We start from the raw sequence: 25,919 nt of genomic DNA on the forward strand, positions 1-25,919 counted from the left end.
GGCCATCAAAGGGTACAGAACAGCAGCTTCCACTGGGAAAGCCCGCCCTGTCTCTCTGACACCAAAGCTGGGCCCCACTTCACTCAGGTAGGTCAGCATACACAGGGATGTGTGCCCCTAAAATCAATGCATGTTCTGGTCAGGGGCTAGACCTGTGTGTTCTGAACTGGAAGAAATAAAGCCTGTGTCTTTTGTACGGGGTTTCGAACCAGTTGAGCACTGAACCAGAAGTAGACAGGCAGTCACCACCATTCCTGGAGAAGAGCCTAAAGCCCTTGGTGGTCATCAGGCTACACCAGAGCCACAGGGGGATAGGTCAGAGAGGCATGGCTAGGCCTGGCTCATGATGCTGTCCTTGACCCTCAAGCCCAGGGTGGAGGAGCAGTGACCAGAGAGATTCAGTCTTTTGTCTGGTTCTTGAACAGCTTGAAGGGTAAGACATTTTGTTCCTGTGGATGGGGAGAGAGCAGGGTCTAGGCTGCCTTGAAAGCCTGGGAGTGCCAGCCTACTCAGTAGGTCTTAGCTTGGGGCAAAGGAGTTGAGTCAGAAACTTATCTGCCAGCTGGCTTTGCCTCCATGGATGTGACATCAAAGTAGGTGCCTGCCCTGGAGGGGCACTTTTAGGCTGAGCCTACCATGAAAGAGGTCAGGGATAGACAGAAGCTTTCTGGAGCTGTGTGACTGCTCTGGGCAGTTTGAGGCCAATAGGTTGGCTTGGGAGAGTGAGAGAGAGAAGACTGGGTCACTCCAGAGCTTCCCCTGTGAGAAGGGAGAGGGCATGTTCACCAAAAGGCAACTCGTTAGTGCCTCCTTCAGAGCCAACCCAGCCTCACTCAGCTGGGATCACCTTCTTCCACATCTATGTGAATGACAGCCCTGGAGATGTGTAGTAGAGCAGACTTTTCACAATCCAGAAAAACACACCCAGGACCAGAGAGACAGCTCAGCAGATAAAAGTGCTTGCTTGCCAAAGCTGACAACCCGAGTTTGATGCCCAGGACCCACATGGTAGAAAGAGGGCCCACTCTCCCTAATTTGTCCTCTGATCTCCATACACATGCTGTGGTATATACATACATACATACATACATACATACACACACACACAAAATAAATGTAATTAAAAACATCTATATCTTGCTCTACCAACAACAACCCCAAAGATGCAAGAACAAAGCAGGCACCCAAGACTTTTCCTATGTGCCTCAAAGACCTATCATGACAATAGAAATCCAAAGCCACACAGTGTCAGACACCAACAGAGGCTTTTCTTGTTTGGAGTGTTTCTGATTTGAGAGACACAAAGATAAGGCTTCTAAGTGGAAAGGCCCATGCTGCCAAGCCAGTGAGCAAAGATACTTAGACCACTACTAGGGCAGGCAAGAGCAGGGCTGCTTACTCTACCCTGGTGGACGGATGCCTGGGCATTTAGGGAGGAATCCAGGAGGACTTTTCTCTGCAGCATCTTCCCAGAGCTTCTTTATGAAGTTGATTCAGCTCCACCACACATTCTTTTGCGGGAGTTGGGGGTGGGCAAGAACTGTCCTTTACTACAAAACAGCCACAGAGGCTCAGAGTGTCCTGGGGTATAGTCGTTTGTACTGCGATTTTTCTACTGTGCAGTGAGTTTGAGGGGTATTTCCACTTATGATATATTTTTCCCAGGACATCACCACGCTGTAAGTGGAGGATTGTTCTGTATGTCAGCCTCCACCCAGACTTGGCCTGGCACTTCTTCAGCCTCCTGAGCCCTGGTTCTGTGTCTTACCCTCCCTCCACCCAGTTTCATCTCCCTAAATCCAGGTCTGTCCGACAGGGATGAATACCTGAGAGTGTGCCTTTGTTGATACCCCTCAATTTACCACGTCTCTTCCAGACTCTTAGACGACAGGCAGATCAAGGACTGGGACGAGATATACATTCCACATCCCCGAGAATTCCTAACTGTTCAGTTTCTAGAATGTTCTATGGCAATTAGGTGGTTGTTGCCTGTCACAGATGTTCATGGTTCAACATTCATTCTAGGCACATGCTAAGGAAAGAAGACCAACACACAAAGGGATACAAAGATTTTCACAGAGCTGTGGTCTCTAAGCACACAAGATTAGAAATAAGTCTAGACACCCACCCAAAAGGGACTGATTGCAATTACTTTTATACCCACACACAGGAAGTAACGTCAAGATGGGGAAGATTTGACCTGACAACTGTTCTTGTGAAGAGACCTGGAGAGGTTTCAGCTGACTATAAGATTGATGTGAGCTGATGCCGGCACACAGCTGAGGCCCCGTGCCACGCTCGACAGAAAGCCAGGAGCAAAAAATAGCCCTGGTGCAGTTGTCAGATCACAGTAGAAGCCTCTGCATCTCGGAGCTAGGCTGGAGGTGGCAGACCTTTCATCTTACCCTTCCCAGCCCCCTGCAGACATTGTGAATCTATCACTGACTCCCTCCTGCTGATCTTGAGTGGAGCCTCAGCTGGGTTCCATACAGATTCCCTATATCTGATCCTAGCTGGCATGGGAGATAGACCCCATGGTCAGACACAAATTACTGCAAGCTGGGACATCTGGGCAGGTTAGGTCAGAAACAGCCCCTCTCGGGGTATATGATCCTGTGCTTCAGTCCTAAAGGATGATAAAATGATTTCTCCATGGGGAAAAAAAAATACTATGTCCCATATAGTCCTAACATGAGAAAGGAGGCGGTGAGCACTCTCCTTCTGGAGGTATGTAACCTGCGTGGGTCACCCCCAAGAGTGGGAAATACTGCTTACCTAACTGAAAGTCTCCCCAGCCTCACGGGACAAGTCTCAATCTGTAGCCTTTAGTCACATCTCCTGGCCTCTGAGTACTATGCTATCATTTGATCTCAGTCCCCAGTCCTTTTGGAGGCCTTGCCACTTCCCACCTGTACAGCACCTGGGTTGTGTGCATGTGTGGTTCTTCAGCAGATGAGGCATGAGCTCTCATGCTCAAGAAGGGGGGTCATGGTGACTAGGCAGGCCTGGTGTCCCATGGACAGGTACATGCCCTCCCCCAGGGCTCCCTTCCTATTTGGGGACTTCAGGCTCACTCAGAAGGCCAGCTTCCCACCCTCTCCAGTCTCAATCGTTTCTGCCTTACAAGAGACGGCCTGTTAGTTTTATAGACTGAGTGAGGCAGAGATCACACAAGAAATCCCAGAGTCCCTGCTGCCCCAATGCAAGAGGCACAGAGTAACTGCTTACTGCTTTTCTGCTTGCACACTGCAGCTGTATGACATGAGCAGGGATCTTGGTGTCTCACTTTTCTATTCCAGTGCCAGAGAACAGAGAGTGGCTGTTGCTGGACATAGCAGTGTTGATACAGAGCCTGCACAGAGAGGGCTCCACTCATAAAAGAAACATACTTTTTAAAGGTTGGTTACTCTGACTTGAGGAGGGAGGGGCCCAGCTGCCCAGGACAGCCTCATGACTGGGACCTCAGAGGCCCTGCCTACAGGACAGAGAGAAGGTCTGCATGTCTGCACTAAAAGCTCCAGAGGACACGAGAGACTCAGACCAGATCCCAGGGGCCAACTAAATGCTACATCCTGGCCCTGGCTCTAGTTCTAGCTGTGTGTGAATCTGGGTGGGGGTAAAGGCCTTGGCCTTTTTGTCTTGGATGTCTCTAATTATGGCCTGTGAAGTCATGAATGACTTTTTCTCAAGAAAATGTTAGTCAGAAGTCCCTCCAGGCAGCAGTGCTGGCATAGCAGAAGAAGGGACCTGCATTTTACCACCAACGACCGTGGTGGTGGAAGCAAGCTAAGGTCTATACACCTAGGAATGTTCCAGACTTCACATGTAACTAAGCCCACTCTCCTATCTCACACAGCAAAACAAGAAAACCAAAATTCAGGCAGTCTGGCTTGAGCCCAGCACTGACCCACATTTACTTGGTATTTCTTTGTTGAGAGTGAGGATCATGCACAGTCTTAACCGGAAATGAAATAGCACTTACTGGTCCTACCCATACCCATAACCCCTCCCCACACACACTGCCATCACCTAGCGAGGACTTAGAATATGTAACCCCAAAACAGTGCTATGGAAAGATTCAGTATAATGTTTGGGGAACAAGGAGGAGATATCTCCTGGGGAACCACCCTTTTCAGAACAGGCTGGGACTGGGCTAGAGGACCCATGCTATCTGGGAGACCCAGCTGTGGTTAAACACTCACATTTACGCATCTTGAACCAGATTCTAGACAGTCTGCACCTGCCAGAGCCAAAAAGCCTCCTGACATATGTGTGCCTCCTGTGGCTTCCCTAGGCAGGGTTTCTGATTTCCAAAATATGATGATGGAGTAGGTCAGACTGACCAGTCTTAAGCTTCTGTATGGCTTTTAGCTGCTTGGGTGGCATTAATTGAGGTTGATCAAGGACAGGGGACAATCTTGGTCTCTTCCTGGAGTCCCATGTGCTCCAACACAGCCTCAGATTGGTTAGGTGAGGTTGTCAATACAGACCAGGGCAGAGCCTGGGGAGGAAGTGAGAGGACTGTGTCCTCGAAGCATGGGTAGGGCTGGCACAGCTCTAGAGGGGAGGCTCTATCACCTTAGATCTCAGTAGGGCAGTCCTGGAGCCAAGGGGGCAGGGTCTATGTGACAAGTGGCAGGAGCAGAAGGGAGGCATCGATTTGGAGGGTTTGCTGGAGAGGGGTGGGCGCTCATAGGGTTGGAAACATTAATTAGCCTCCTGAGTGGCTCTGGTACAGCCTACTCCCTGGGTAGGCCAGAGCCAGCTCAGGCTAACCATTGGGACATGCTGGCCCTCCATTTGGTGGCTCACAGAGGCTTCAGATGAGTCAGGACATTAGTCATGGCAGCCCTTAGTCTTTTCACAGGCTGATTTGGCCCCAGGAGCAGAGTGCAAAGGCACAAGGAATTGGGTAAGGAAAAAGAAAAAGGTGGGGGAAACCATTTCTTGACAGGCCCTCTGCTCTGTTGGTAAATGGTTCCTGGACAGGACTATGCACTGCTGGTGATGGAGAAGTCTTAAAGACCAGAGAGAGTCCCTCCTAGAGAGGAAGGAAGGGTCCTCTAAGTCTGACCCAGAAGAGCTGGAATGAGGGGTGGAGGGCACAAAGGCGGGGTGTTGACACATCCAGGAGGATCTAGGCAAGGGACCAAACATCCAGAAAGTCTACAAGAGATTAGAGTATGAGCCCTGTGCTCAAAGTTCTAGATGCAGCCAGGTCTGGAATGTAGGGGCTGTGGTGGTGGCAAGGGCTATTGGGACCACAAGAATAAAATTAAAGGGGCCACAGTCTTCATGGGGCACATGGGCCCTAACAAACATTCAACTAATCACCAGGGCTCCAGCTGTGTAACCAGGAGCATAGCTCTCAAATTGAAAGTTGATAACAAGCACTTCTAACAGTGCAGAAACTTCCCCAGCAGGGCTAGATGGAAGTGGAGTGGGGCATCAGGTAGCATCAGATTTCTGCTTTTATCCTGTTCCCAAGTTTGCACTAATGAGGACACAGAAGACCCAACAACCCAGCAAGGCAGCAAGGCAGGAAGGCAGGAGCCCTCAGAGGCAGGAGGTGGAGCTATATTCTACTCCTCCCACCTCCAGGAGGGCAGCTTATCCTCTTGGCCATTCTCTTACACACATTTTCCCTTGCCCATCTGTTGGCACTTTTAAAGCAGAGCCAGTTCTGACCACTTGGCTGGCCTCCCTGCCACCAACCAAAGGACACTGCCCTTTGGCCTTTTAACATAGCCTCTCCTGTAGGTCCTTCAGAGCCTCCTATTACCTGACCCCTTCCTATAACAGCAGTGATATAATCAAAGCATATCTGCAACCTCATGGCACCTCACCTCCCACCCAGGTCTGGGAAATCATGTCATCACTATGACCCAGAAGGCTCACAAGATCTAGTCATGCCTCTTGCCCCATCTCCCCAGGACCCAAAGGATCACCAAGCTCAGTTTAATCCCACTAAGTCCTGGCTATTCATCTACAATCCAGCTCCTACCCAGGAATCTTTTTATATACTCTGAATGGCAGCTGCTTGCCCTGGTAGGGTGAGGAGGAGAAATGGGGGTTGGAGGTATATGTGGGAGACTGTGGCTAAGAAAGAAAATGAAAGATTGGGTGGGAGTCTAGGTATTGGACATCAGGCAGGGCAATGGTTCTGACATCGACACAGGGGACAGAGGCAGGAGGAGGGTGTTAGGAGGAGCTGCCAGAAGCATGGCTCTGAGCAGGGCTGGGCTCCCTTAGGTCTGTCAGCTGCCCACTCCTCCATACCACAACAATCCACAGCCTGAACCCTGCACTGGGCAGCTCAGGATCACTTTGGCCCATGCTTGTGATACAGAGTGGGGTCTAGGACTCATGGCTTCTGTGGTCAAAGGCATCCAGTGCACTTGGGAAACCTTGGGACTACTCTAGCACAACCCAACTACCACCTTCATGAGGATGCTGGCCTATCTCCAGTTTCACAGCTTTAATGACTTGCTACTGGTCCCAGCTGGAGACAGATACACTGCAGCCCTGCTCCAGCCCACAGCGTGTGGCATTCTCTGACTGCTCACACCAGACTGCCAGAAGCCACCTTTATATATGTAGAAAAATATGGGTCTCCAAACAATGGGCTTTTCAGAGCAGTGGCTATTTTTAGAGCTCTGCTTACCGAACTAACACTCAGCATTTCCCCAACTTGTCAGCTGCTGCCCAGAACCAGGCAGGCAGCAGGCGGCAGGAGGAGCAGAGGTCAGGATCTGGGGGCTTCTTGAGCCATTTGGGGGCCATTCTGGTGTGCAGGCACAGATGTCAGTTTGGGGTTGCCCCAGGCTAACAGGAGGCATGGCTAGCAGCCTGCCCATGTGCCCCACCCAGTTCAGCATGGAACCTGCCCTTCTGACAACTGTTCCTTTGTCCACTGTGTTCTGGGTTGGAGTTGTATATCCAGGATTGAATACCAGCTTTTTCTGAGCCTCAGTTTCCCTTCCTCATGTGAGGCAATACTGCCCCTCTGTAACAACACAGAGGAGTTGGTGAGAGTGTCTGGGAGCCCAGAGGGCAGGCTAAGCAGGAACTGTTTCCTCAGTGACCTGGGCAGCTGACCTCACTGTCTGTTCATCAGTCCATCACCACAGGGAAGGAAGAAAGGGCTCCATGTCCCTTGACCCAGACCCCGCAGCTAGGCTCTCACAGTGTCCTGTCCTGTCAACAACATGTTCTAGAAGGCTGGTCATCCTTCCGGCCTCTGAGCCAGCCCTCCCTCCCACTGTAGGCAGGAGTGGTGGGTACATGGGGTGGGACAGTGAGGCAGAGTGGACTGTCCCCTGGCTCTGATTGAGTGGCTTGCTCCCATAGAGCTCTGAGGATCAACCTAGGCTTTGAGCCAGCCCCAGACAATGAAACCATCTACAACCCCATCAAAAGGAACACAAGGGTCTGGCTATGCACAAACAGTCCCTAACCCAGGGAGAGGGAAGGTCTGGCACCCATGTGAACAATGCAGGTGTCTTGGGAGCCTAGCCATGAGCCCCTATCAGCAGCACACAGGAGTGAGAAAAGTAACACCTACAGTTACCATGCTTGGTCTCTCCCCAGGAGAGCATCATTAGAGGGCAGAGGTATCCATCTGCTCACAAGGCAACCCCAGTACCCAAATAGGGCTGGTCACAGCAGGTGAAATAGCTAAATGATGCTGATAGTGAAGGACTTGAATAAGTGGGACCAGCTCTTTTGACCCAGAATCCAGTGAACAGGCAGGGTCAAAGTCACACAGAGGTCAGAAAGGACAAGGATATGGTCTGGTGCTGTCTCCCTCCACCACCCACTGTCTCTCATGGGTGAGAGGCCTGTAAGAGGGAGGCAAGCCTATGTGTGGAAATGCCATAGACTCCACATAGGCATAAACTCATCACATCATAGCATACTTCTTGGGGCTCAACTCACCAGGTATGGAGGACAATGCAGAAGCACCCTTTTGGACACACTGGGATCAGCTTCAGGGCCACTTCTCACAAACCCAGGATGCCTCTAGAAGCTATGCCTTGGCAGGCCAGACAAAGGCAATAGGAGCAGAGTTCCTGCCTGACACAGGCTGGCAACCCACACCCTCACTCGGGAAGAAAGCCAGCTGGCAAAGGGGACAGGAGGCTCTGGGGGTGGGGGGTGGGGGCAGAAGCAAACACCCTGCAATCAAGCCCAGCCAGACCTCAGTCTGGCAAGGTGTCATTCACACAGTCACCACTATCATTCTGCAGAACACCCCATCATGCCTGAGGATGCTGCCCCACATCCCAAGACAAGAGTTCCAAACAGGTCTAAACTCAGGAAAGCTTACATTAATGGCCCACTGTGGGCAGCCTTTCCAGAGCTTCTAGACCAAGGCAAGGATAAGGGTAAGATCGATCCACCTGGCTAGGAGGCTGGGCAGTCCCTGCTCATAGGAAGGCTCTGAGAGCACAGGGCTCTTATTCCAGCACAGATTGGCAGTATGATGTGTGGTTTCCCACAATGTTTTGTACTAAAAATTAGAATAAACTAGGCATGGTGCTACAATGCCTATATCTCAGCACTTGGGAGTCTGAAGCAGAAGGACCACAAGTTCAAGGCCAGCCTGGGCAAAAACAGTGAGCTCTTGTCTCAAAACCAACCAACCAACCAACCAACCAATGGGTGAACCAAATAAACAAAGGAAAACAAAGAGTAAGTTGGCACTACTTTAACATCCAGAGATTGGATACAATTCTGACTTCTGAGAGGGGACAACCGCTAAGAACCCAGCCACCTGGGCCTACAACCCAGGGGTAGAAACCACAGCAAGCTCTAGAGCGCTTATACTTATCTCTGCCACAGTGCCCACCGATCTCATCACTTACACAGCCTTCAACTCCTCTCACACATGCCCTTCCTGTCTGTTGAGGAGATCTGTATATGGCTGAAATTCAAGGCCCACTCCTCATTCCCAAGAAGCCTCATTTAGAAGGCAGAGTCACCAGGGAATGGCTCTACAGGAACGGTGGGGAGCTGAGGCCTTGCCCTCGGTGGGTCCTCATCAGACTCCACAAAGGTCACCTCATTATACTGACCACAGCCCATTCATAGTAGGTCATGAGAACCACCATGCCTCTGTCAGGACAGAATGTAAGAAGTCACCAGATGGCAGTATTTACTTCAAACCATCAGGGTGTCTTGCCCTGTCCACTGAGAATGCCAGCCCTGGTTTAGGATGACATCTCATGGATGGAGAGGTACCCAGGGCTGAGCTGGTGAAGTGCTGCATAACCCGAGGCAAGTGACCACACCTCTCTGTGCTCATGTTGACTAGTGCCCCTAACTACTGGGAACATGCAGTCAAGACAAGCCTTGCAAATAAATAAAAAGAAAAAAAAAAAAAAAAAAAAAAGACAAGCCTTGCCAACAATAGTTCACACACTGGGCTATCCAGCCCTAGGCCACTGACTAGAGAAGGGTTTATCCTAGGGCTCTGTTCCACTTGTCCAGGAGAGAAAGGGGACACGACATGTCCAGGAGAGAAAGGGGACACGACAAATGCTCCCATGCCGCCGCCCAGCTGCACCCTTGATGCCTCTGGAGCCAGACACATCTTGGAGAGCTGGGAAGGCTCTGTTCACTCCAAATCACTCCTTGCTGGGTCCAGGAGCAAAGTTCCCCATAGTTGCCTCTATGTTCTTATCTAGCTTTCCCCCTTTCCTCTCTTCTTGCTTTCATGGACCACTCCCTGCAGTCCGCCCTCTGCCAACTTACCCCAGCTAGCAGGGCGGCTCTTGTTGGTTTTGAATGCACAAAGATGACCAGAAGCTTCCGACCCTGGGGCTTGCTCGGAAAGATTTTTCAGAATACACATACACACACAGAGCCAAAAAATCTTCCCGGCTGAGCCAAATTAAATACAGAGTCCTCTAGTTATTTCCATACGCGCAAAATGGACTTAAATAAAGCAGCTCTCTGTGGTAGGCTCCAGCAGACAGGGCCAGGCTGGGTCCAGGGACACCCCAGGAAGGCCGGGGGGAGGCACAGGCTGGGCATGCAGCCCTGGGGAGTATGGGCTGCGCCAGGGAGAAAGAGGCCTGTGTGACAGGCAGCCTCTTAGCCTACCCTGCCGCCAGGAGTACACAAATAGATGGCAGAAGTGGGCAGAAAGCTCAGTAAACTACTCCTGCCCCACCTGACACATGGGCAGTTCACCATAGTTAGTTAGAACTGATACACAGTGACCTCCAGCACCTACAAGGAGGAGTACCTGGATACTGGAATTGGTAAACTTCTAAAGACATGTTGGTTGTCTTTCTTCCCATTTTGTGGAGGAAGAAACCATGATACAGAGAAGTAAAAACATAACCAAGGCCATAGGCTTTGCAGAAGAAAGGGAGACTGTGTCAACTGGGATGTAAACCACCTCAAGATGAGGCTACCCCTTGTTCCCTGCCTAAGTCACCTGAGTCCCTCTGGGGCCAGCCCACTACTGCATGCCACTCAGGGCAGAGCAGCCAGCAGAACCTTATACTGCATTTTCAGTCCCCTGAGATCCTCACGTGACTGCAAGTCCTGGACACCGCCCATGACTCTCCACGTCACTGGTACACAAGGCCCTCTCCCAGTGACTGCATACTCTTCAGGCAGGGATTATGACCACAGACTGGGGTCTCTGTGGGCCTGTACTTCTCAGCCATAAAGTAGGAATGCCAGTCAGGTGCAGTGGCACATGCCTTTAATTCCAGCACTTAGGAGGCAGAGGCAGGTGGACTGTACACATGTCGGTGACTGCAAGGCCGGCCTGTTCAACACAGTGAGCTCCAGGACAGCCAGAGCTATGCAATAAGACCCTATCTCCAAAACAAAACAAAACAAAACAAAACAAAACAAAACAACGTGGGAATGACCACACAGGGCTTAAAGATGACAGATCCACAATCCTTAACTGGGTCCTGGAGGCCTTGAGGTGCTTCTAGGAGTCTTGTCCTTGCATCACACCCTGGCAATAGGTGAGAGGTGATGAACAGGCGGAGGGCCAAGGAGGGGATCACCCTGTGGAAGCAGCAGCATCCACACCCAGGGTGGAGGTGGAAGTCTGACCTAAGAATGCTCTCTGTACTGAGACAGAGACAGAGGCAATTTGGGTCTTTTCTAACCAAACTTGATTGAGTCCTGTCTCTTATGTGCCAAGAACTGTGGTAGGCATCAAGGTTAGTCATGAGACATTTATAATAATGACAACAACTAACATCTGCACACCTACTATGTGTCAGTCTCATTATTAGGGACCCATTACTATATCCTAGGCTCCAAACACAGCACTGAGAGCTAGCCAACTCCCAAAAGTGCAGGTCAAGGGAGGTGTCAAGAGAGCCTTAGTAGGACAAACTCAGACAGTGAGGAGCAGTAAAGTTGGAAAAGGGACAGAAAAATTCTCCAGGGAGAAGTGTGGTGTTAGCTACTGAAGTTGGGCCTGGGATGAAGTGGAACAAGAAACTATGGATAAAGGAGAAAGGGGCTGAGCTAAGGACTCTGACACTGAATGGCAGCATGTCAAAGGAAACAGTGGGCTAAGCTAAAGAAAACAAGGGGAGAGAGGCAAAAGTCACAGCCTGACTCACAGCATGCTACACTCATCTGAGAACCAGAGTGAACAGATCTCATGGGAGAGGCCAAGAGCCCATTTCTATGGCCTCACTCTCTGAGGTCCTAAGGTGACAGAGAAACTAGTCTTATACACAACTGATGAGTGAGCCCCAGCACAGCCTCTTCCAAACATCAGGCATCCCAAATGGTATCAGTGTATTACTAACTGGGAGCCAGCCCAAGCCCAAAATTCTTAGAATAGCCAGCATGGCCAGGGGCTGTACAAAACACCCACCACAAGGACAGCATATCTCCAAGGCCAGGATAAGGGTGACCATGAGACAGGTCCCAGATTCAAAATCAGAGGGATTTGCTTGAAAATAGTAGATAGTAATAAAATGAGATACTCATGGGATTCACTAATTCTCTACTTCTGTGGGCATTTGAAATTTTCTGTAATGGGCTTGGAGATATGGCTCAGCAGTTAATACTTGCTGTTCCTACAGAAGAAATGAGTTTGATTTCTAGCACCCACATGGAAACTTACAAAACCAGTTCTAAGAAAACCAATGCCCTTTTCTGGCCTCCTTGGGTACTTGATACACATATACTGCATATACGTACATGCAGGCAAACACTTATATACACATAAAAATAAATATTTTTTAAAAGAAAAATTTCCTATAAAAAAGGCTAAGTTAAAGGATTTGCTATTTATATACGGACTCTTGCCCTCTGGGTGCATTTTGCTTCAAAACAGAACTCAAAAGTACATATACTTAAGCCCTGACTGCACAGTCAGGCCCAGAGTGGCTCTCAGCAAGCCAGTGTGGCTACATAGCCTGCTTCCTTCAGCAAAGAGCCGTTCCCCATTCCCAATTCCACCAGGACTTACTCTTGGAGACCCACTGGGAAATTATACCATGACCCAGTGTGATGACTGGACTCAAGCATTTTAGCAGGAACCACCGAATGTCTAGCTGGCACTGAACTCCCACTACCTGCCTGGACTGAGTCAGCCTTCCCTCTCGTTGTGGTGAGTAGAGTTGACCCTATTCTGTCTTGAAACCCGTAGGACAATCTTGAGAAACAACAGACAACTTCTTGCAGCTGGCAAATGGATCCAGAAAGGTAAGACTACTAGGTATCCAAAGCTCTTCCATCCTCTGCAGAGTGGCAGTGCACCCCAGCACCCATTCCATGGGGACACTCAGGAGTCCTGCACTGTCAGTGGGGGACTAGGTGAGTCCAGAAAGGTCCTGTAGGCTCTGGTCTCTCCATAGCTGCCACTTATACCCTTCTGACCATCTTCACCCAGGGTTCTAAGCCTGCGTGTCATAACTTCCTAGTGCCAGAGGTTCTCTCCCTCAACCAGAAACCCTTGCCTATACACAGCAAAGCTCAGTTCTTCCGTCCAGCCTCAGTTTCCTTGTCTTTAAATTAGATGACAGCAATTCCATAGTGTTCACGGGCAGTTCCAGTGTGTGTGTGTGTGTGTGTGTGTGTGTGTGTGTGTGTGTGAGAGAGAGAGAGAGAGAGAGAGAGAGAGAGAGAGAGTGTGTGAGTGTGAGTGTGAGTGTGTGTGTGTGATTCAAAGGCTCTGGAGTGCAGTTTCTGTTGTTCTTATTCTGTTGCCGGACACAACCTAGTCACAAGCCTGAGCTAACATCACCCTCACTAAAAGCAGTTGGGGTTTGCCTAAACTCAGCACCCTCTTCTTTCCTGTTGTCACAGACTGGGCACCTGTTGTGTGCGATACCCGTGTTGCCTCTGCCTGCACAGCCCCAGTGACAGATAAGGCGGCGGCAGCTCAGCACGGTGACCACTTGCCCCAGCAGCACATCTAAAACTGGGCAGATCTGGGACTCTGGCCAGGTTCTTCCAGCTCTTGTTGCCATCCCCCTAGCTGCTGACATCACTTCCAATCTAGGGTGGTGGTAGGGGTGGCTAAGGGAGACCCTCTCACATCTCCCCCTCTAGGATTTAGGGGTGGCTAAGGGAGTCCCTCTTTCATCTCCCCCTCTAGGATTGAAGCTAAGCCCTGAGCCCTAGGCCTCAAGTGCCAGAACAGACAGGACCAGAATCACCAGTGCGGCCCAAAGCTCCATCCAACACAGGTCACCCACTGAACCCAAGGCCCCAAAGCTCTATCTACTAAATCTGCCTCAGGGCTGGGATTTAGACCTCAAGGTCTGCAGTGCTCAGTATCTCTGGCTTTCGGATTCTGCCTCATAGAGCATGCAGGCCATGCCTCCCTCTCCACCCTAGATGAATGGCAAGTCATCTTGCTGGGTACACCTTCCAATCCATAGGCAAGGCAATTCCTCTCATCTCTGTGTGCTTTTTAGCAGCTATTAACAGCACTATAAGCACAAGAGCCTGTGGACCATCATCACTTCCTTCTGGTCTGACCTATTCTCGCTCAACCCTGTCAAATGCTCAACAGTTCTTGGCCCCGTCACTGCGATGTCTGCATCCCTCTCTCTTTTAAAACTAGTTTTCTCTGTGGCGAGGAAGTGAAATTAACTACTCCTGTCCAGCAAGACATTGTCCCTGAATAAGCAACACGGTCCTGTCCTAGTATTGGGGAGCCACACCAGCCTGGATGTCAGTGCCACCACCTGTCAGCACTAGTTTCTGTGCACCTCTACACACTGGCATGTGAACTGGTGTCTTCTGTCCTCAAGGCTACCCCACAGCCACCTGCCATCGTCTACATTTTATAAATGGGGAAACTGAGGTACAAGATGTGATTAAGTCACAGAGACACCAGAGAGCATAGCTGAGGCTATAGGGCACAGGTGGGTGGTCTAATAATATAACAAGTCTGCTCCCAACCAATAGGCTGAGCATCCTCATCTACAGGTGACCACAAGGATCTTCACAGAAACGGAAACAGAAAGCCAAAGGGGGAAATCAACAGCCAGGGAGGGCTAGGCCTTTCTAGGTGGCCTCCTCTTGAGGGAGAGGTGGCCCTTCAAAGCCTATTAATAAACACACAAACAACAATAACAAAACCCATTAGAATAAATGACCATTATAAGCACTGCCTTGTAAAGGCTTAGTGGGACCATGAGCTCTGGTCCACATGTTCTGCCTGTATCTGAGTGCCCACACCACCCAGCTTCCAGTCAAAAGAGAAACAGAAGTACCAGGTACTTCTTTTAAAGAGGGTCCCTGGAAGAATGGATTCAGGTTGCGGACAGAATCCAACCCAGCCTGGGCAGCAGGCAATTTGGGGAAACCCTTTCTGTTTGTGTGCACGAGAGGCTGCTCCCAGCTGGGGCCTCTTCCAAATATTCCAGTTTATTAACCATCCTCCTCCCCTCCCGGGGATTAAGTTCACCGCCCACAGCCATCTGTCCTTTCATGTCAGAAGCCACGGCTTTCCTCGCCATGTGGAAGCCGGCATCGGTCCCTCAGTCAATCGGGATAGTCAGCTTTTGTCCCTGGCATCCCCGACCATACATAGCTAGAGCTGGGGCTGCATACAAGATTAAAGTTTTGTTTTTGTTTTTTAAAGAACAAAGTGCTACCCACATACCCCTAGTAGACTCCAGAGAAGTGATTCTTGTGGTCTGTGGGGGGAAAGAGACTCCAGGAGAGCCCGACACACTGTCACTGACCAGAGTACAGGCTGGGGCACTTGGGAAGATTTTGGAAATCTAGAAACCAGGCGATACCAGATCTATTTACACTAGTGCCATTTTGCCAGACATGAGTTACCCCAGAGGAAATAGATTCTGGCTGTGGAGCACACAGGCCCTGAAGCCAGGCAGTCAGGGTGCAAATCCCAGCTCAGCCCTCCCTGGCTGGCGATTCTGTATGGCTTCCTCCTTATATCTGAAATAAGGGATAGAAGCCTGTACTCCTAATTGAAAACAACACACACACACACACACACACACACACACACCACCATCACCACCACTGCTGCTATGCACAGCTATGTGGCTATTACTGGGCTGACCTTTGAACAGAAAGGAAAAGGAAATCCAGTGAGGCTTTGTCCGCAGAGGCCCATGAAAGCTCTACAGAGTGCCTTCAGTTCAAACTGAGCTGTCACTGTGTCGAGAGACCTTGCACCAAGATTATAAAATGTGAAGGAAGCCACTTCCATGATGAGCAGAGAAGCTGTGGCCACGTTCAAATGGCACAGACAAACTCTAAGCAAGTGGCCTCAGAGAGTGTTCCCATGCAGGGTCCCCAAACCAGCCTTCAACTTAGAAGAAGAGAAGATGGTAGGGACCATTTTAATCCAGCAGTCTTGCTGTGGAAGGGAAAAGCTGGACAGTGACTGTCGAAACCACTCACTGGGCTTCTGTGGGCGGAGCGGCTCACCCCACCCCACCCCCACTCACAGTTGTAGTCTCATTTCATGGGTGGGACAATCAAGGCTCAGGGAGGGGAGGCAACATACCCAATACTGCTCAACCAAAAGGGCTAAAGTGACATACTGAGTAACCATGGTTCCTCAGTTAATGTCATGGGAATGAAAGAACACAAACAGGCAAGCCTGTGGCTAAGTCCATCTTGGGTCAACCTCTTCCAGGTTGGGAGAGCATGCCATCCCTGTTCACACCTGTATTCCTGGATGCAGTGGTCAATCTGATAACAGGGCCAGGTGCTGTGGATCACTCAATAAAGGTACCGCTATCAAAGCCAGAGTTGGGACTGGCCCAGCTGGCACCATGCCATATTTTCCCCATAATTGCCATCAATTTTCTCTCTGCAGCAGCTCCCGCAGTGGATCAGCCAGATCCTCTAAGGCCACAGCAATTAATTCTTGAAGAGCCTTAATGGCCTTTAAAGTCATTAGGATCTGCTTTTGAGGACTCAGGGTAAATCTCACTCAACAGCCTTGAGCCTCCTTTCCCCAGACAAACACACCTCTCCCAGGCCTCCAGCCATGGCATAGTCCCAGCCCACTAGAGCTTGGTGGTTGCCTTGCCTCTGTGCTTACTGGGCGGATATTTCACACGTCATCATCATTCAAAGGAAATTTACAAAAGAGGAAGGAAGAAAACACAGCGGGTCACTGGCAGCTGGGAAGTGCACAGTGCTGACTTGGACAAACTGGACAGCAGACTGGAGGCTCCAGGGCTGGCCAGCCATGGAAGGCCACCCATACCCACAAAGCCCCTGCCAGGCACTACTGTCATACCCTATCATTAAAGGGGAAACTGAGGCCCAGAGGGTTGAAGTAACTTGAATTAACTCAAAAGTGAGCTGTGATTTGAAAGAATTTGTCTCCTGGAGCCATCTTCCTGATGTTCTGAGCTGCTCTGAATTCCTGATACTCTAGCAATCCATGATTCCACATCTGCAGAATATAGTCAGGTAAATGTGGCTTTATACATGTGCATGTATACATACACACACACACACACACACACACACAACCCGAGGGCCTGTCCAATCCCCTCCACAAACACCCATCTGCCCAGTCATCAGGCTATTCAACCATGCAGCTGTCAGTCTTGTCTGTGTTTTAAGCCAAAGCTGTGTAAATATTAGCACAACTAGTTCATAGTCCGACTTCCTTGAACAAAAACCTGAAGTCCTGGCAGGGGCCTCCAGAGGCCTAGCCTCCATCCCAACATCTGGGCCTGAGCTTCTTAGGCTGCTGTGGTCCAGCTATGGCCACTGGGATCTCTGTTTTTGCTCGTGTTCTTTTAGAAAAGAAAAGGTAAACAATTCTGTGTTGGTTGTTGCTGTGATGTGGAAAAACACTGAAGCATCAGGTAGCCCATGCTATTCAAGGTGCCTTTGCATGTAGAGTAGTGGCTCTGTGGTGACAGAGACTGGGTTAAGTCTCTGGAGCATGCTGACTCCTATCTGAGTTTAGGGAGCAAGTGAAAGGACTTTAGGCAAGATTCAATAAAGTCCCAAGAAGGCTGTATTCAAAGGAGCACATAGCTCAGCCTCTGCAGCATCCTCTAGTCTCTCCAGCCCTTTTCAGGCTTCCTTAGAAACCACATTGTGTGTGTGTGTGTGTGTGTGTGTGTGTGTGTGTGTGTGTGTGTGTGTGTGTGTGTGTGTGTGGCTAGGGGGATGGGAAGGTGGGAGGGGTGGTGGTGGTGGTGTGTGTGTGTGTGTGTGTGTGTGTGTGTGTGTGTGTGTGTGTGTGTGTGTGGCTAGGGGGATGGGAAGGTGGGAGGGGTGGTGGTGGTGGTGCCCATTTGCTCTGTGGTGATGGGCTGCACCTGAGTAGGGCTCCTTGGTCTCCAGGACACCTGGCACCACTGTAGCTACAGAGCAGCTGTCAAGCGGCAACCCAGAGCCAGGGTCTAGGCAGGAATCCCTGCAGCTGGAAGAGGAACAGAAATACAATGGAGGCATCCATGACCATGTTAGCTAAAGTGGCAACACTTGGAAGTTCTAATGGAGAGAAAGAAGAAAGAAAACAAAAAAAAAACAAAAACAAACAAACAAAAAACCCCCAACCCTTGCCCCCTTCAGCTCCAGGGGAAAAGAGGTGTAGTCAGAAGCTGCTGACCCGTTTCTCATGGTCATGCTGTGACCATGGTCACCCTGGCTGCATGGAAACTAAAAACACAGCTACGTTCACTGCTGGGCCCCTCTCTGGTCTACCAGGCACTCAATAAACCTCAGAACCTTAGCACTAATGAGACTGAAAGTACAAACTCTTTGCTCTCTTGCAATATGAGGGTGTTCGTACCACAGGACAGGAGTGCAAAACACTGGATGGGACAGCTGAGGAAGTGTGGAAGGTGTTGAGCACCCGTGGGATCTGATGGTGAACCCCAATTCCAAGCGAAGCCTGCAACTCAACACAGATGGTCCTGCAGCTGCATCTTGCCTGGCTTTGGCCTCAGATGTTTGCAGTACTGGGTTTAGGAAATGGGCCCCCTCCTCACAGTTCACATAAGCTTCAGGTCCAGAACTCCAGGCGTGAGGTACTGCAAAATACACTCATGTTCCATTGCAACTGCTAAGCAGGCTTTGGGGAAACTTTTAAATAAAATTAAAAGGCTCTAGGTGGGCTTCCCCCAGAGAGGCCCAGTCTACTTGTCAACAAATCCTCTCAGCCTCACACCCCTGCTCAAGGAGGGGGCTGCAGACAGCTCAGGGGCAGCTGTGCTGCCGAGCAAAAGGAAATCAATATTCCTAGCACATACACACACAGTCTCCCTCTCACCATAAACCCAGGCCTAGGGTACTCAGACAGCCTTCCATAGGCCCCTAAAATCAAGACTGGCCCACTTCTCTGAGCCATCAGACTCCTTCCTGGACAGGCATAAGCTTTATTCCAGCATGTAAACACCACCACCCTCCCAGCTAGCAGCCCATTCACATCTGTATTTGGTCAAAAACAGCAGCCACACAAACTCCAGGTACCCGCAACTCCCAGGTGGCCTTCCAGGTGTGTGGTATCTAATACACAAACACACACACACACACACACACACACCACACTCACCTAGAACACTTCTTGCTGGAGTCTCCCTGACAGAGTAGATATATAAATGCAGACAGACCCAAGGTTTCCAACAAACAGACTTGTAGGAGAGGCCCCTAAGCAGTCTGTGCACCGAAATCAGACAGAAGACACAGGCAGAACTGGGTAGCCTCTCTGACACAGACTCCTGGCCATTTGCTGTCTTGCCCTTTACATACACACCGAATGTAGTTTCCCACTCATTTCACAGGACAGAACTCCTATGCCTACAACCCACTTTTCTCCTAACAGAGTCCCGTTTCTGGCAGGCAGGCTAGGCGCCCTGCCCCAACAGTTACACCCATCCCGCAGCCCACTTCTGGCACCCACTTGCAAGATCCCCACCGCTGGCAAGCCCACTGTGGCTGGGGCCCACCTCCTCCCGCTGGCCTCCGCCCTCGCCTGGCCTTACCCGCTGTCAAGCTCCAGCTCCAGCAAGGACTGGGTCCTCTCTGAGTTGCAGTGCAGGCACCACATGACGACCGCCACAGGAACGGCCCGGGCCGGCGCACGGGGACCCAGGCCGAGCCGCGCGCCCGCGACTCCCCCCGCGGTCGCCGGACCCTGGGGCCGATCCCGGAAAGCCCTTCCGCCCGCCACGCGCCTTCGCCGGTCCCTCCTGCCCTGCGCCTGCAGGTTCACGCAGCCCTAGGCCTGCTAGTCCAATCACCGGCCCGGTGCGACCCTTCCGCCGCCGCCTGCCAGGCGTAGCTCAAGTCCGGCCTGAGGAATGTGGCCGGGAGGGGGCGGGGCTGCAGGGGCGGAGGTGGGGCTCTTGTGGGGGCGTGGCCAGAGCCGTGAGTTCCGGGAGAAGCGCAGATTCTGCTCTTGTTCCCATAACATCAGAATCCCAGAATCCCAGGCTTGCTGTATTGGTTGATGTACTGGGTGTCTTCCACACTTGTAAGCGCAACAGGTAGAATGCGCTGAAAACCTCAACGTGTGCCAATCCCGACTGGCTTCAGTGTACACAACTTTGCATCCCCCAAATAGCGGAGCAACAAGTTCCAGGGCTCTGGAGCGCCTATCCCAAATCTGGAGGAAAGACAGTTGGTTCTTTCTAAACATATTCACACACCCTTTACGGCCAGGGACGTGCTAGAAGTAATAATGATCAGCATCGTAGAGTACTTTACTGGTAATGGGGCCAGTGGGCAACACTGTAAAGTGTTACTCCGGGCCTCATTCACTGATGAGGAGACTGAAGCTGAGGGCCCTTCCTTGCCTTCTCCTCCCCCTCTCCAAGCTCTCACAGCTTGCTGACTCTTGTGTGTTTAACTTGCTCATAACACAGAGGGCAGGTGATGTGCCCAGTACCCACACTGGTGGAATGCACATATACAGAAGACATCCAGCCTGAACACCCCACCTGCAAGACCATTTCCTGAGGGAGTAGGGAAACTGTGGGAGTCACAACATGGGGGCATCTTGTACCCATCAATGTTAAAAATACACAGGCTGTTCATGGTGACACAAGTCTGTGTAATATCAGATCCTAGGGGACTGAGTCAAGAGGAACCTGAGTTCAAGACCAGCCTGGGCTATGCTGTGAGACCTAGATCCAAAACACAAACAACAAAAACCCAGAGACTACAGAGTGGGAAGAAATACTTGCATATCAGATCTGACAATACTCTAGGGACTGTCTCCCATAAAGAACTCTTGCTCATCAGTTAGAAGGCTGATTTTCAGCAAAAGATAAAGGATGAGAATGACATTTCTACAAAGAATACATATCCAGTGGCCAGTGGATGACCCTGAAGGATGCCTGGCCCCAGTGGCCCCTAGGAATGAATGTGTGAAGTAATACCATTTATCATTCACTTTGGAAGGTTCCCATGCACATGGTGGCCACAGCTGGCATTTGCTTAGCTAGGGTAAAGTAGGAAGGTGTCAGGAGACCAGACTGTAGTAGCTACATGTGGAGAGGCCAGAAGAAAACTCCCAACTCTGTCCAAACTTCCCTCTAATAATAAGGTGATACTAAATAGAATCAAGAGGATCCCCCAGGCCCAGCTTCAGGAACTTCATGGAAGCATGCTTCAGTCTCTCCATTCATATCCACCAGGAATTCCAGGCACTTCTCAAAGGGCCAGGGCAAGCAGCCAACCAGGCTGGGATTTAGATGGGGTGTGCTTTCCTGTGAGCACGTGGTATGGTGGTGGGGTGACTCCTTGGAAACTAAACTCTATCTTCTGACTTCATCTTCTTGAACTAACTCTCTCTCTCTCTCTCTCTCTCTCTCTCTCTCTCTCTCTCTCTCTCTCTCACAAATGATAGTGACTGTGAGGGAGGAAAGCCTTGGCTGGGAGACACAGGGAATGCCAACTTTTCTGCAGAAATGACTAGCCCAGACAGAATCAGTCCTTACTTTTGTCATTTAGGCAAATTTATTAGCCCCCAGGGTCTCAGTTTCCTCAGAGTGTTAGGTCATCAGACATCTCTACCCCAGCTGATTCAATATACTGCTTAATTTACCCAGCATTAAGAAGCATGTACTCTGTTCTCATGAAGGAGTACATAAGGAGTACATGAAGGAGTACAGAAGTACATGAAGAGTACATAAGGAGACACTATGGTAACAAGTATCCCCTAACATGGTGTTACTGCCCCTAGAAAGGGCATAATGATGGGACATTTTGGTTTAGGTCTTGAGAAATAAGTCAGAGCTTCTCTAAGGGATGCAGGAAGCAACAAAGTCATAAAAATGTTTAGTCCCATAATTTGGGCCTGGGTTTTAGTCCTGAGCTGATTGCTTTGGCCTGTTTTACATTCCATAATCCCGACATATTACCATCCTCTTGGCTTCTGACAGTCTCTCTGCTCTCCTTGGCCAGACATGTGACATCCCAAGCTGTCAGGGTGAAGCCCAGCTCCTCTGCACAGCTGGCTGAGGCTCATGTGGCCTGGCTATAGGCCACCTCCCCAGCACTGCCTCATTGCCCCTCCTGCCCGCCTTGCCAACAGTAAGCAATCGTAAGCTTCTTACTGCTAAGCTTTACTCAGTCCTAACCCTTGTTCTGCCTGGCACATGGCTGAGACTTTGGGGTTCAAATTTCATGGCCCTTCTCCCAGACAGCCATCAGACTACCCCCCTCCCTCTTTAACCCCAGTTACTCTACTGAGCCCCCTCTTTATGTGAGTAAACTATGTTATAGATGAGAGGAAGGGCTGGCCCTATCCTTCCTGAAGCCATCCCTGTGCCTACTCAGGGGAACCTGGTTCCCAAGGTACCTAGCAGCTACATATATCAAAAGGTTTGCCTGAGACCTAGATTCAGCTGTCTTGTCTTTGTCTTAATAAAGTTTTATTATAAGGGAGTCATTGTCTTGCACTAATTAGCTAAAGAGTTGCAAAGGAGACATGTCTTCTGTAAAGTTATCCAGTCCTTCCCAAAAGGATCTCAAGTCTCCCAGGAGACTCACAGTGGCCCTAGTCACTTAGTAAAATTTGTCCACCCACCCACCCAACCATACCTAGTACCTGGGCAGGAACTGCCAAAGTAGAATGCAAACACTGTGGCGGAAGATGCAAGGAAATCAACAGGCTAGATAGGTAGTCTATGCACGTGAGAGCCTAATCCTTATTCTCAGAAATGGATCCTGCAATGCTGCTTGACCCATCTGCGGAAGCCCACACTAAACAGACAGTGGCCATAACATTTCAATGCTCTGTCAGAGATGGCAGTGACAGGAACATTAGAAGATACATGGAGCATTAAAGGATGAAGGCCATAAAACATGCTGTGTTTAGTCAGATGGAACATGGAACACGCTTCCACAGCACCAAAGTCACATGACACTGAGATTGTGCTTGCTTTCGGCTAAGCAGGGCTTGGGATGTGCTGGGAAAGCACTCTGCCACTGAGCCACACCACAGACCTCCCAGATCGTTGTTTACAAGAGACACAAGGAAGAATTTGCCATGGGAAGGGAACCTGGGGATCCCAGAAAGTCCTGGTCCTCTGCACCAGAAGCCTGACTGGGACGGCGGTGGGGAAGAGGAAGAGACTTACACTGTCTGAGCTCTGATAGTTTTAGAAAAACATTAATATTTATTGTTATTATTTTTAGGTATCTGTCTGTCTGTCTGTCTGTCTGTCTTATGGAAATATGTACATATGAGTAAAGGTATATGTAGAGACCATGAGAGGGCACTGGACTCCCTGAAGCTAACATTGCAGGTAAGCTACATACCACCTGACATGCATGCTGGGAAATGAACTCAGGTTCTGTGAAAGAACAGTATGGGCTCTTAACATTGAGCCATCTCTCCAGCCTAGTTTTAAATTTTGGAAGTTTAAATCATGTTTATTACTCTGTAAAACCCTCGTACAGCAAAGAACTCAATCTGCAAAGGACTGGAGAAATGCTTAGTGACCTCAAAGAACGTCTTTAAGCCCCAGAGCTGGCTCACAGAGGGCCCGACTCTAGCTGGCACTTGAGTAATCTCTAGGACTGCAGTGAGGCTCTGACCTGGCTGTATCTTGCAGGTGTCCAGGAAGATCACCTGGAACATCTTCATAGACTCAAGCTGCCCACTTCCTGCCTGCTAATCATTAACGTGTGACTGACCACTCAGCTGGAAACTTCCTATCACAGCGGGCTCTGTGAGGAAGGGGAAGCTGAGTGGCCTTCCCTGAGCCCAAACCCTCATGTATGAGCAGGGAAACTTAGGTACAAATGGACTGCTGTAGGGCACCCAGGACTGTGTGGGCATGTACTAGACACACTGTCAGTGACATAGGCACATTGCCTTGGTAGCAGTCAGGGACCTGGACAGTAGGGCAGATAATCCAGAGTGGATGGCTTTAAAATCCTCCATTCTAACTCAGCATGGAGTGGCACTTAGGCATGTGACTTGGCTGCAGTGAAGAAGGTACACAAAGCCAGGCTGCATCACTACAGCTATGGTCCCAGCTCCTTGGAATGTTGATGCAGGAAGATTACCTGCACCTTTGAATCTGAGACCAGCCTGGGCCATGAAATGAGACCCTGTTTCAAAACCAAACAAATACAAATCACCCAAACTAGGGAGACAGACAACAGAAACAGACCCAGAAGTCTAAGGGTGTGACCTCTTAGGGAGGCAGGCCATGCGTCCCCCAGGACAGAAACACTCGCAGGTAAACCAACGTCTTTCTAACAGGGGCCAACTTCCCATTTCAGAATTTGAGTTAGTTTTCACAGAAGAAACATACATATGGGGCCTGGATGAACTTGAGAATAAGAGGAACCTCAGAGGCTCTTGCTCTGTAGCCTGCTGTCCTATCCAGATGAACTGGGCCTGATGTCCTGGAACCCAGGGGATGGGCTTGTGGCTTCCAAAGTACAGTCATATGAACTATCAGTCTTTGTCTAAGGGCAAAGGAAATGGCTCAAGGCCAGTCTTCCTGCTGGATGAAGGGCCCAACAGCTTGAGGAGGAAATGCAGCCATCCGCTACCTCTGTCAGCCACCAGCTGTCCACGGGACACACACACATACACACACACACATACACACACACAGTGCCTCACATATTTCAATTCTAGCACCCATAACCTCAGCAAACAAGCAAAAGTACTCCTCACTTTAGCTCCTTGTCCTAGCCTATTTCTCCTGAGGGAGTGGTTGAAGGAAGCTACATCAGGTCTTCAGGGAAGATATGGGATGATCTCTGGCACCCCTCCAGCCCCCCATGTTCCTCATGCTCATAGCATTTTCAGCACAAAGGTACCTGCGAAGTGTAGTAGTGACCCTACTGCACATAGCCAGGCCCAAGACAAGGGCGCCCCCTGGAGCCTGAAAGTTCCTTCCTTCCTCCACCCTTACCTCTTCCCACGGGGCAAGAACTCAAAAGCAGCCAGCATGCACCCTTTCTTCCTACAGTGGGGATGCTCATAGCTTGAGGCCTAATAGCTTTGGTATGGTCCAAAGCACCAATAGTTTAAGTGTGTGCTCTTGGATCTTGGACAGGTTGTCCAATCTCTTTCCTTCCTCCCCACCTCTCCTCTTGGCTCCCAATCATGATCTTAACCATGAAGTTAGACTCCAGGTACTAATTAGATGCAGGCCCTGGACTACGTGTACCATGATCCAGAAGAAAGAGATCTGGACTTGGCAGAGTTAAGAGCAAAAGTGAGTGAAGAATTTGAACCCAGGGCTGGTGTCCCAAGTCTGTGCTTGCTAAATGTTCTATTGAGCCTTCATAGCTAGGCTTTGGAAGCTCTTTCAGGGGGCTGCCTCCCTCTGGTTGATTATCATATAGAGATAGGTCAGACTTCCACTTTGTCCCTGCACTGTGGTCATGGACAATCCCTAATCAGTGTCAGCCTCCTCCTCTGTAGCATGACAACCTGCACCTCAGGGTCTCAGTAAAAACTCAAAAGTTGCAACCCCCCACCCTCCATGCCTGGGTGCTTTGCCCATATGTAGTCTGCTCCCTTTTCTTTACACTGCCACATTACACTGCTCCATCCCATCATAGAGGGCAGACAGAGAAGAACAGGGGCACCTGGGAGCCAGCCCTGCCAGGCCATCCTGGGAACTCAGTTGGAGTCCCAACAGAGGTCACCCTTACCTTTTCCTTCACGTCCCAGCTGCTAGTACCTCTCCATGTCCTCTTTAATATGTGGGTCCTCAGGTCAAGCCAACACTCAGAGGACCTAGGGGTGAGCATTTCCAAGGAGTTGGGACCAAGGATGAGTTTGGTTTGGGTGGGAGATGATTGAAAAGGAGATCTCAAAGACAGCACCCATATGCTCATATGCTCAAACTGCCAGGGGACCTCCACTACTTCAGCATTAAGGTTCATAAGACAGAGGAAAATTACTACAAAAATGAAGATTACTACAAGCATAGGGCCATGAACATGATCCTATGTCAAAAACAGATGAAGGAATGAGT

The 25,919-nt window shown here is 50.1% G+C and overlaps 1 protein-coding gene across 22 annotated transcripts in view; it reads right to left on the bottom strand.

The window, feature by feature from the left end:
- The window catches only part of Iqsec1 (IQ motif and Sec7 domain 1), a 328,885-nt gene that overhangs the window by 37,167 nt on the left and 265,799 nt on the right, over positions 1-25,919 (bottom strand). Inside the window, exon 1 of one of the 22 annotated variants that reach the window (XM_006505988.4) lies at positions 19,446-19,781. The exons of 19 other annotated variants lie outside the window; for them this stretch is intronic. In XM_006505988.4, coding sequence (XP_006506051.1) covers positions 19,446-19,510 — 65 coding nt within the window. In that variant the 5' untranslated portion in view covers positions 19,511-19,781. Of the gene's footprint in view, positions 1-1,826; positions 1,898-19,445; positions 19,782-25,919 lie in introns of those variants that run through there. 2 more of the 22 variants (XM_017321533.1, NM_001134383.1) reach the window with 2 other exon arrangements.

This window comes from Mus musculus, chromosome 6, assembly GCF_000001635.26.
Source record: "Mus musculus strain C57BL/6J chromosome 6, GRCm38.p6 C57BL/6J".
Classification (NCBI taxonomy): Eukaryota; Metazoa; Chordata; class Mammalia; order Rodentia; family Muridae; genus Mus; species Mus musculus.